The sequence below is a fragment of the Solea senegalensis genome, linkage group LG5, assembly GCF_019176455.1.
Source record: "Solea senegalensis isolate Sse05_10M linkage group LG5, IFAPA_SoseM_1, whole genome shotgun sequence".
In the NCBI taxonomy this organism is placed as follows: domain Eukaryota; kingdom Metazoa; phylum Chordata; class Actinopteri; order Pleuronectiformes; family Soleidae; genus Solea; species Solea senegalensis.
In genome coordinates, this window is record NC_058025.1 from 12,005,388 (window position 1) to 12,017,522 (window position 12,135).

General features: G+C 40.6%; 1 protein-coding gene across 2 annotated transcripts in view; it reads left to right on the forward strand.

Annotated features, from left to right (window-relative positions):
* dock8 (dedicator of cytokinesis 8) overlaps positions 1 to 12,135 on the forward strand; it is a 50,443-nt gene that overhangs the window by 24,210 nt on the left and 14,098 nt on the right. For both annotated transcript variants that reach the window (XM_044025567.1, XM_044025568.1), the window contains 22 exons: positions 150 to 243; positions 931 to 1,093; positions 1,868 to 1,985; positions 2,223 to 2,293; positions 2,391 to 2,535; positions 2,979 to 3,080; positions 3,394 to 3,489; positions 3,639 to 3,873; positions 4,735 to 4,899; positions 5,036 to 5,214; positions 6,505 to 6,597; positions 7,095 to 7,190; positions 7,572 to 7,721; positions 7,855 to 7,968; positions 8,062 to 8,217; positions 8,402 to 8,541; positions 8,815 to 8,978; positions 9,407 to 9,558; positions 10,844 to 11,026; positions 11,219 to 11,345; positions 11,635 to 11,722; positions 11,798 to 11,894. In XM_044025567.1, coding sequence (XP_043881502.1) covers positions 150 to 243; positions 931 to 1,093; positions 1,868 to 1,985; positions 2,223 to 2,293; positions 2,391 to 2,535; positions 2,979 to 3,080; positions 3,394 to 3,489; positions 3,639 to 3,873; positions 4,735 to 4,899; positions 5,036 to 5,214; positions 6,505 to 6,597; positions 7,095 to 7,190; positions 7,572 to 7,721; positions 7,855 to 7,968; positions 8,062 to 8,217; positions 8,402 to 8,541; positions 8,815 to 8,978; positions 9,407 to 9,558; positions 10,844 to 11,026; positions 11,219 to 11,345; positions 11,635 to 11,722; positions 11,798 to 11,894 — 2,928 coding nt within the window. The remainder of the gene's footprint in view (positions 1 to 149; positions 244 to 930; positions 1,094 to 1,867; positions 1,986 to 2,222; positions 2,294 to 2,390; positions 2,536 to 2,978; positions 3,081 to 3,393; positions 3,490 to 3,638; positions 3,874 to 4,734; positions 4,900 to 5,035; positions 5,215 to 6,504; positions 6,598 to 7,094; positions 7,191 to 7,571; positions 7,722 to 7,854; positions 7,969 to 8,061; positions 8,218 to 8,401; positions 8,542 to 8,814; positions 8,979 to 9,406; positions 9,559 to 10,843; positions 11,027 to 11,218; positions 11,346 to 11,634; positions 11,723 to 11,797; positions 11,895 to 12,135) is intronic.

The following is a 12,135-nucleotide window of genomic DNA, read 5'->3' on the forward strand; positions in this document are numbered from 1 at the left end:
CTCATCTGCGAAGTATATTTCATTTACTTTCTTACAAGCAAAGGCTGAAACTGAACTCGTATCCTAATGCTGTATTGTGCACAATTCACTCATTAACTGGCTTTTAAATTGACTGTTTGTGTGTGTGTGCGTACATTTGTATGTCTCAGGAAGGAGATCGTTTGAGTGATGAGGACTTACTCAAGTTTCTGGCTGATATCAAGAAAAACTCTACTCCACAGAGAAGAATTAAGACAATACCAGGTCATCAATCATTACATAATTTTATTTTATTTTGTAGTGTTCATGTATGTACATGGAATTATGAAGCTACAGCCAGCAGCCACTTCGCTTAGCCTGACTGGACAGAGACTTCAATGTATCGGTGTGCAGTGTAAACAATAACACATTGTGGGTTAAGGAAATTGCTTTAAAACAAATTTCATGTTAGCACACAATACAAAGACTCCTTAATTGTTTTTTTGTACATTGCAAATGTTTTTTTTTCACAAACAATGTTACATAACTTCTCCAGAAAAATGTATCAGTATAAAAAATGTGGTAACACTTTATATTAAGGAACACATATTCACCATTAACTGGGTGCTTACTAACATGCATAAGTAGCATACTAGCCCTTTATTAGTAATTACTAAGCACGCATAACCTTATTCTACCTCTATGACGACGTGAATTAAGATTTTTCCAGATTAAGGTGTTAATTCGTGCTCAATAATTACTAATAGGGCTGGTATACTACTTATATGCATGTTAGTAAGCACCTAGTTAATGGTGAATATGTGTTCCTTAATATAAAGTGTTACCAAAAATGTATACAAATAAAAATAACTTCACTTAACTTAATTTACTGATTAGCCACAAAAATAAAGTAGGTTGTTGTTGTTCATTTGTTGCAAAAGCAGAAGTGTGAGTTTATCTCGTGTCTTTTAGGTTCCATAAAACTGGACATGTCTCCGGTCATCGATACGCCGCTGGGATGTTTGTCCACTGAGCTCATCCCTCTCATACCAGTGGCAGAGAAAAACATTCGTCCTGTGAAAGAGGTGCTGGAGTTCCCATCCAATGAGGTTTATGTCCCTCACACCGTTTACAGGTGAGTCAGCGGCCATGCTATGTCACTGAGTGACCACATACTTGTTTCTGTTCATACAACAAAACAACCTGATCCAACAAACATGTTTTTAAAAAAAGATAGTCAGTGGAAACCGCTTATGCCTTCATCCCCCACAGGATGAATTAAAAAAAGATGGTTTTTAAAAAACAAATGAGTCACAGCCTGCAGTTTGAACAGGTTTGTTAGCTCTTGCAGTTTTTATAGCTCTGGAAAGCCAGAAGCAACGAGAGCAGTCATGCTATGCTTGTCGCTCAAGAGCTGACATCACTTTGAGCATTTAATCCTTTTTGGGTATTTTTAGGCATTTCTGTCCATGAAACCTGCAAAACTGCAGTGTAGTTCAACGGTAACAAGGCAGCCTGTGTCAGTGGGGGTTCACTTCTACTCAAAGTTCAGTTCTAAAATGGTTCCTCTTGTTACAGAACATTAGTAACTTCATGTGTGAACAAATCCTCTGTAGGGTAATTACATGCTATTGTTCTCTCAGCATTTGTACAGTAGATTGTGTGGTAGGTCCTCATATTCAAGATTTCAAGACCAGATTACAGTGTTGTATTTAAACCACGAAAGGCAACTCTAAATTACTGGTTGTTTTGATTTTTCTGTGACATGTACTGTCACCTTACCATTACATGACCAAGGTGTTTTCTAAGAAAACAGTGCCACCTAGTGATGTACATTATAACTGCTTTTTGAAATGTAATAATTTAACATTAAGTCTCTCTGTGTCATTATCCCCACGTGTCTCTGTAGGAACCTCCTCTTCATTTACCCTCAGAGGCTCAACTTTGTCAACAGACTGACATCAGCGAGAAACATCACGATCAAAATACAGTTTATGAGCGGAGAAGACCCCAGCTCTTCCCTGCCCGTGAGTGCTGCTGTTTATGATAACTGTGTACATCATGAACAATTAGAACGTCTGGAAATACATACACCGATGTTATGACGTTACTGTACATTGGTCAGCGTTAATCTGAGCCGGATCTGAATGCAAGAAGCCTGCGTTACACTAATCAAAGCATTACTGATGTTGTATTGTGCCATATATCAAATTCAAATCTTGATTATTACACTGGTAATTTGTGTTTATTCTCTTTATTCTCAGGTAATTTTTGGGAAATCAGGTGGCCCTGAATTTTTGCACCAAGTCTACACTCCCGTTACCTACCATAACAAGCAAGTACACTTTACTGATTATATTATTTGTGACAGTCTCATTTTGTTATATAGACAGTCTGAGTAACTCCTCATCCCTCCTCCCTCCATCTCTCAGGTCTCCAGACTTTTATGAGGAGGTGAAGCTGGCTCTCCCAGCGTTCCTGACGGCGAAACATCACTTGCTTTTCACTTTCTACCACATCAGCTGCCAACAGAAGCAGAACCAAAGCAGCAGCTGTGAGACCCTCATCGGATACTCCGTGAGTAGCTATATGTATATGAATAGAGGAAAATGGTATTAGTAATGTACAGCATGTCAGTTAACAAATGATTTATGACATTAAATAGTAATACAAGACAAACAAAATTAAGAAAGATGAAAATGTGATGCAAAACAATGATTTAGATCAGGTTGCCAGGTGTAGTATACTGCAGTACTTCTCAAATAGTGGGGCAGACCCCCCTGGGGTGTGCGGTGAGGTGTCGGGGGGGGCGTGAGAGGCAGGGCGGGACAACTCATCTCGATAAATAAATGAATATTATCAGGTTCTCAAAAGTTTTTCAATACAAGGAGGGAAGTGAAAAGAAATCTGTCCTCTAGAGGGGGCATGACAGAAAATAATTGAGAACCTCTGGTATACTGTCTGATGTTAAAACGCCTGTAGCTGACATACTGTTTGGCTGCTGTTTGCCTCTGATCCAGTGGCTGCCCATACTGCATAATGACCGGCTGCAGACCGGTCAATTCTGTCTGCCCATTGTCTTGGATCGACTACCTGTCAACTATTCACTGCACACACCTGAGGTATGTACGTCCATCATTGCACAGAGAGAGCAGAGACCTGGATCACCACTAAAATCGAATCCTCCATTTCATACATGTAGGGCTTTTCTCTTAAGTGAACGTCTTCAGTGATTTAAAATGTTTTTTATATCAAGAAAACACTGGATAAACAATGAATAAACTCATTGTGCAATGAATAAACTCATTATCATTATTGTAATATTGGCCAGCCCTGCCACGTAAAGGAGCATTTTGTTCTCTGTATTTAGGTATTTTAAAAGGTCATGAGAAGGAGAAACATGCAGACTGACACACGGTTATATTCCCTGTGTAGAAACTTCCTCCTCAGGCTGCTTCAGTTAAGTGGATGGAGGGTCATAAAGGACTTTTCAACCTGGAGATCCAGGCTGTGTCATCTGTACACACACAGGTGAGTTATGGTTGAATGCACAAACACAAACACAAACACAGTGATAGGATGACTGCACCAAACATTAATGTACACCTACATGACCTCTGCTTCTGTCATCGTCCCTCTTATCGCCCACATTGTTACCACTCTTGCAATTTCTGTACCAGGACAACCACCTGGAGCGCTTCTTCACGCTTTGCCATGCCTTGGAGGGCGGAGCTACATTCCCTCTGCGCGTTCGAGAAGAGAAAATTCCAGAGAACAAGCTGGAGCATGAGCTGAAGCTCAGCATTGTCTCCCTGTCCTCATCTAGTTTAGAGCCTCTGGTGCTCTTCCTTCACCTGGTGTTGGATAAACTCTTCACCCTCATCATGCAGCCCATGGTCATTGCTGGCCAGACCGGTGAGAGAGTGCATCCAATTAAATGATTGGGTGTTGATATCAGTGAAATATCAGAAATATCAGTGAAAGAGTTAACTGGTTTCCCCTAACTCGTATCTTTTTATGTGTATATATTTTTGGAAATGTTCATCGTGTTAGTTCGGCTAGTCATGCACAACTGTGACAGACATGTGGTCTGAGAATGGGGAATTTTGAAGAGATGAACAACTGTAGTTTAAAGTCTTCATTTTACAATTCAGAGACCAGTGTCTATAGCTGAATGATATTGACAAAATTATATCCTTTTTGTTAAAATACCACAAGACCATATTACCTTTTTTTCCAGTTATTGACCAATTTATCCAGTAATGTATCCATTTATATTTGGATAATTAAGTATAAGTATTTTTCCATTAATTGGTTTACACCATATTTGTGCAAATTGTCTTAGAATTCCTGCAGTGCAAAAGTCATTCATACTGGCAACCACCACTAACAATATGAACTCATGTTTTGAAGCCTCCAGAATTATATTAGTAATAGTAATGTGACTGCTTGCAACTGGAATTAGCAACCTGGCTTCTATTGACATGTTTTATTGAAGAAGATCTGAAACTAGAAGGCTGAGACATTAACTCCTCAGGAAAATGTTTACAGATGGTAAACATCAAGTAAGGAGGCAAAGTGTCCTATAGACTTCCATTGAAACTGACCTTGCGACCAGCAGAGTCGCCTCCTGGTGGCTATTCAATATATTTTTACTTCCTTCGGTGAACCAGAATACTATGTCCACTATGTACTGTACCTGAAATTCTTAAAAGTTAACAGGCATTTTTCATGATCATTAACTATTAAACTCATGTTTACCACTGTCTTCTACAGCCAATCTGGCACAGATAGCCTTCGAATCAGTGGTGTCCATTGTCAACAGTCTTCATAACAGCCAGGAGTTGATCAGGGACCAGCAGGGGAGGAACAGCCTCTTGGCGACTTACCTTTACTGGGTGTTTCGTCTGCCTGACCCCCCTCAAGATGTGCCTAATGCAGGTAGTGACACATTGATTTCTTAGCATGAATTTGCCTACTTTTTCCTCCGTGTGGCAAATTTCCTGTCTGTTTCCTATCTGTTTTGATTATTTTAAGAGCTGAAGACTTGTGTGTGTGTCAATATATCTGTGGTTAGGTTCAGTGGGTGTGACAACTTCGACAGAGATTCGTTACAGCACCATGGGTCGGGCCACAGCAGCCACAGTTGGGTCTATGCTTCTCCAATCCAGAATCCGCAGCAGCAGCAATCCTGACATCCCTGGCCCTCACACCTCTGCTGAAGATGCAGAGGTTAAAAACATCTTCACTGCCAAGGTACACCCGGTTTCATTACATTACATGTCATTTAGCGGATTTGTTTATCTAAAGCGACTTACAAGGGAATTGAGTACAATCAGCCAGGTGGGGAGTTGAACTTGTGACCATGAAGTCTTTTGTACCCAGTGTACTGGTCTTAACCACTGAGCCACTCCACCCCCATTATCATCATCAATCCCATTTCATCAAAACAAATCTCTCTGAAGGTCAGGAGACTTGAATTTTCCTCACTTGTGGAGGCTTTTCTAGATGCTGAGAGACTATTTTGTATTGTTCGTGTACTCTTAGAGGCCAATAACATTGATTTTAGGGTTTAAAATGGAACCTTTTGCCATAATGTTCTCTGAAATCCAGTTCCATCGCCAGGCTCTTAAATGGTTTTACATATTTAACAAATTACACGGTGCAGTAACATTTCACTGCCACTGCAGCAAAAAGAAAAATGTGTCAGTGATACATTTTGTGGTTTAATGTCATAGCTTACTGTAAAAATGTAACATGTTTCACGTCTTAATACAAACCTGTCTGGGAGGACGGCTGGAGATAATGGATTAATTAAGGAATAGGGCCAATTATGATTATAACAGTAGTATTGTTGTGGCTCTCTTCCACACAAACCCTTTTGAGTGTGACACACATATGAAGAGTGTGTGGATGTTATGTGATATGTTATGAGTCTTTCACTCAAAACAATACTCTTAATTTATCTGTTGGTGTGGAGGGGTGTAACTTGTTTTGGACGTGTGTTCTGGGCAAACAATAATCCGGTGTCCACTGTGCCACTCGTATTTGAGTTCAGATACCCATTTATTCACATGCACAGCACAGTTCAGTCCAGTATTCATCACAGGTAAGTATTTACATTCCCGACCAACTGGAGGTAGCATCATTTCTTATTGATCAGCTGGAGAATCACGGTTTCACCATCTGAACTGCATCTAGAACGGTTGACCCGAAGTACCACAAGGCATTTGCTTAAGTTCCTTGATCCTGTGGATTCACATTTTTTCAACAAACTTTTCATGTTACAACCTAAAACCTGACGTTTTTTTTTATAATAAACTATTGCGTTAAGTTGAACTAACCACTTGATAATAACAGGCTGCTGTAACATGCACACTCATCTGTGTATCTCACCACACTCCCTAATACACACAACCCCTGGTAATTTGCAATTCATTCCCTCAGTACATTAGGTATTGTAATAGACCACGAGCCACCCACTCTAATGAAAGCATCCATCATGTTCAACGTGATGATGGATCCTGCGTGTGTTTTCGTCCCCAGGGTCTCAACACCCCCGGCTGCCGCATGTCCACCTATGTGGAAGTAAACAACCACCAGAATCTCGCAGGAAACACACGTCCCTCAAACAGAAAGGTGAAAAGCTTTCACTCCTCAATTTTGACTCAGATTTTCTCAACAACACAACATGTTGGATTTTGATCATTATCAGTACCTTTTGAAGCATTGAGAAAAAAAAGGGGTTTATATCAATAAGTGTCAGTGGGAAAAATTAAACATCTTTGTTAAACGCATAATTGGATGTCAGTAAATATAATATTTATTCATTTTATGCACCTAATAGTAATTGATTGATGGTTCATCACAAATGTGAACCTACTTAATCAATGCTGTCAGAATTATCAGTGCATTGCAGACTCTGAACAGCTTGAGCTTTAGATATTAACGCAAGTGACCACATGGGGGCAGTGTGACACTAAGTATAGCAGTACTGTCGCTCTTTTTCTTCCCTGGTCAATGCTCAGCCAGAAATGATTTCCCAGTTAGTTGCTAGAGATGTACTGTATTAATTTAATCAGCGGTCACCAAAAAGACCGGGTCTCACTGTAGTTTGTGTGTTTTCTGTCTTACAGCAATTTCATGAGGAGCTGGCCCTACAGATGGTCGTCAGCACGGGGGTCTGCAGAGAGAATGTGTATAAATATGCCTGGTTCTTCTTTGAATTACTGGTCAGTTTGTGTTTATGTATATTAAACATGACTGTTGGCTTTTTAGTGTGATGAAGGACACATTGATAATCACTTCTTGGGCGTTGATGCCTCCCATTCACTAAAAGACACTCACTTAAGCTGTGACGGTATCTTTAGTCATTTGAATGAAAAAGGAGAATAGAATATGATCAATGAAGATTTCATAGTCGGGCCGCATTTTTTATCAAATCAACTTTGCATCTGTCACGTTACTTGACAAGTTGAGTGATTGTGTGTTAATCATCCGTTTAAATCACATTTGTCTTTGTCACTGTAATTGTCCATGTTTTTTTTTGTGAGCGCAGGGGTTCATATTTCATGATTCATGTTTGTTTGCTTGGCGTGTGATTGCTTGAACAGGTGAAAAGCATGGCCCAACACGTGTCTTACCTGGACAAGCACAATGTCCCTCGAAGAAATCGCTTTTCTGACCGATTTAAAGACGACCTGACCACCATTGTTTCTGTGGTTACAGCAGAAATCGGGACCATCCTTGTCAAACAACAAAAGGTTTGGACAGTGCTTGTTTGGTGGAGGCAGTTTCAGCCTCAGTGGTCATTATGTCGGTGGTGCCCTCTACACCACAGGTCAGAGTGATCGACAAGATCCACTTAGCACTGTTTGTTGATTGTTGCTGTTTTAGGAGGTAGAGCAAGCAGAGAAAGTCAACATTAGCCTGGCCTTCTTCCTCTATGACCTGTTGTCTCTCATGGATCGAGGATTTGTTTTCCAGCTGGTGAAAAACTACTGCAACCAGGTGAAATTTCACTAATGCTAAAACTGTAACAACTGTATCTTTAACATTTTGCTTGCGCAAAACCCAGAATTAATTGCTTGGTTTCTCTCCTAGATGTCAGCTAAAAGTGTTTCCATGCCGACATTGATCAGCATGCGCCTGGAGTTCCTGCGAATCTTGTGCAGTCATGAGCACTACCTCAACCTGAGCCTCTTCTTCAGCAGCCCTGCCTCTGCCCCTGCCTCGCCATGCCCATCCATCTCCTCACAGGTCTCTCATTTATCATCCTTTATTAGCAAGTAGAAGGAATAATACAAAATGCGTGAATAGGAAAAGTGTTGGGGCTATTGTACCCTCTTGAAGAGTAGAAGTTCTAGGGAAAGCATGATGTGTATGTATGAAACAAATATCTGACCTACATTTTGTGGTTCTCTTTTCTGTCTCTCCTCCTCAGAACTCTGGTTCGTGTAGTTTCCAGGAGCAGCAGAGGATCTTGGGACTGTTTGAGCTTTCTCAGGATTTCAAGCATCAGCACTACCTCACAGGTCTGCTGCTGACGGAGCTCAGTGCCGCCCTTGACATGGAGTCGGAGGGGTAAGGAAACACAGGCGTATTACTGTATATCCAAGATACTTTCTCATATAACCTCATTTACACAAATCTATAGTGTAATGTAAGTTAGTGCTTAACCAGCTTTCTTCAAGTCATGTCACTTATTGCTAAACCTTAATTTTCAGTGAAAACTAAAAGACCAGGCAAATATACATCTGTAAATGTCTGTGTTTAGTTTACGTACAATGTTATGGTGTATTCAGATAGTACATTTGATATGTCTGTATATATAAATGTGTGTGTGTGTTTTTAAAGGGGAAAAGTCCAGAGAAAGTCCATCAATGCCATCTACAGCCTGCTGTGTTCTCATGATCTTGACCATCGATGTATTAAACCTGAAGTTAGAGCCAAGGTGGCTACTCTCTACCTCCCCCTAGTGGGGATTATCATCGACTCTACAAATTATCTGGATTTCACTGGTAATCAACCAGGCTCTTTTATATGCACAGACTCAACATATCCATGGTAAATTATTACAGGAATTATTTTACAGAACACAACAACGAGAGCTAAGCAACTGGAACACAGTGGTGACTTTTAAAACAATTCCATCACAGCAGCAAGTTCCAAATGAATAAAAAAAGAACAGTGAGTTCTAAAGTTTTTGGCTTGACAAAAATGTCAAGTGCACTTAAGACATCAGTGTTTTTCATTGTGCATTTCCGCCGCTACAATGCCGTAATGTCGGCCTTTTTAACCTTTTTTTTGTTAACCTTTGTTGTAGCTGTAATTCCCTGTTAAACATCGACAGTATAGCTGTGGAAATGATTTATTCTTGTGTCTATTTTAGCACTCCAGGCTCCTACCTTCAGTTAAACACAGTATTTTACCCTGTTTGTCTCTGTAGTTTCTGACACACGTGGTGGGAAGAACAAGACAGGCGTACCTGAGGATGACCTTGAAAATGTCCCACCCATCAATCAGTCAGTTGCCTTGGCGATCGCTGGGAACCCCTTCAACACACTGGGGCGGAATGTCCTCGTTTCCATGGCATCCATGGTAAAATTCAGAAATTATTTTCTAATCTGAAGTTGATGACTAACTGTAGTATGCCTTTTTTTTAAAAATCATTTTGAAAAAGTTCATAAGTGCATCTGTTTATGTGTTTGTGTGATTGTACCTGTAAATTGTCTGCCTCTGAACAGGTGAGCTGCTGTGAAGTAGATTGATTAGCTGTCAGAGTTTCACACACACTTCATCCATCGTGGAAAAACCACACATAAACATACAGTACACACACATGCACGCACGCACACACAATCACACGGACGCACACATCTGCAGGAGATGGTTTATGGGCAGGCATTGGCATCATAAGTGAACAGGGTCGTCCTCCCTGACAAACACATCCATCAAGTGCAGCCACAGCAACAACACAGGCACGAAAACTGACTGCTCTTTGGCTTTCTTAGCTTCTTTCCAAGAGATGAATCACTTTTTCTTTGTTTTTCGGTAAAATACTGTTGTGAGTTTGTGCCATCAGCCTGGGATCAATCACAAATCCAAACAATCTAAACATGGCGGCTTCCAGAGTGCTCTTCATTTCGAAGCTGTTCCACTAAAAACAATATTTGAGTCTTTTTACTTTTAGCAACAGAAAGAAAACTGTCAGTATGCAGCTTATTTTCAAAAGTGATGTTTGGTGAATATGTGGATACAAATATCTGATGCCGGTTCAGGTGAACTCCCCTCTCTCCTGCTGTGGAACAGATACCTAGAAACTGGGTTCTTGGTGGGAAACCTGGAGCACTAGGAGGTTAATGACAACATTTATCAAAGCTGCCACACAGTATAGCAGCAGTAGCCCTGTATAGCAACAATTCATCATCACACAAATGAAAGTAAATGACTTTGCAGTAGATTTAGCACCTATTAAGATGGGAATAAGAACAACGCTTCACTAGAACAACATGAAATCTGTCTGTCTGTATGTCTTTGTCTACTGTACAAGTCTGGGTTAGGGATGGGAATCGTTATCAGTCCAATACTGATAACTGTAAAAATGTAAATAAAAATCAGCCGAAGCATTTTAGCCAAGTCATGTTTGCGCTGTTTATTTCTTCTTTTTGGGAAAAAATATTCGTTACATGGTTGGAGATTTTTGTCTTTGAAATGACTCGCTTCATACGTTCATAAGTGGTCTAAAATGACTGTATGTGACTGATATCGGTGCCGGTGCACTTACAGGAGATGTACAGATTGACATTTCATGCTTTTCAGTCAGGTCATTATATTACACCAGACCATCATGATCGTATCTGCCTCTCTACATTCCTCTTCTCAGCAAGGTAAATCTGTAGCCACGCTGGCAGCCGACACCAGTCGCCACCTGTTGGTATGTTTCCTGTGGGTGATGAAGAACGCTGAGAAGAGTCTGATTCAGCGCTGGACTATAGATATGCCTCCTTCACAGCTCAACAAGCTGCTGGAGCTCCTCACCATCTGTGTGTCCTGCTTTGAGTACAGGGTCAGTTTGCTCATGTATTTACTTTCTCCCTTTTTCTTCTGGTTTGAGTCAGTGCAGTTCTAAGAGTCTTATATATAATAAATAATTCAGTGTTTGTATACACATACGGCTATGTATACCATGTGTGCATATGTATTTTATCATGCAGAAATGTTCTCCACAAACTGTGTGTGCATATGTGTGTGTGTGTAGGGTAAACAGAGCAGTGACAAAGTGAGCACCCAGGCCTTACAGAAGTCCCAGCAGGCCAAGCTGCAGCTAGAAGAAGCCCTGCTGAGAGGCATGGGCGCCCGTGGCGAAATGATGAAACGAGTTGGAGGTAGTGTATTTTCCCCTGCACCTTCAGGATTACAACCTGGACTGCTGCACTGTCACAATTTGAATTGGTCACACACTATCTCCAAATCTAGTGAGCTCACACATGTTCAACACTTTATCAGTGGTTTGTAAATGTGTGCAAACAATGGGAAGTACCAAGCCTCAAGTCCCATTTTGTACAGGTGTCATTGCATTGTTTAAACATGAGTGTACTGTATGTTGGTTAGAGCTGTAATAAATTAAATAAAAATAAAATAAAATGTGTTTTTTTGCCTTTGAATCGCTAAAAGGAACAGATAGGACTCTGCGTCAGAGAGAGAACCTGCGTTGGAGGAAAGACCTCACTCAGTGGAGACAGACCAATGACCGACACGACAAGTATGTCACACCCTTTGTGGTGAATCATTTTTGATTTCTCTCTCTCCTGTCTCACTTATATCATTTTCTGTCCAGGACTAAAGCAGAGTTGGATCAGGAGGCTTTGATTAGTGGAAACTTAGCCACAGAGACAAACCTCATAGTACTGGACCTGCTGGAGACCATCGTCCAGGTCAGAGAATGCAAACACTATGCATTTGTTATTGTAAAATGTATTTGTAAAGTCAACAAAACAAATATCTGTCGGTAGCAAGCCCTAATTTAAAAATCCATTTATGTTCCGCCATAATTGATGTACTAAAACATTTCCTCACAGGCTGTTGAACTGAACTAAGTCAAACCAGAGAAATGTGATTCTTAGGAGAAATGCTGTATGTTTGATATCACTCTGTGAACAGCCATGATGCAGATGA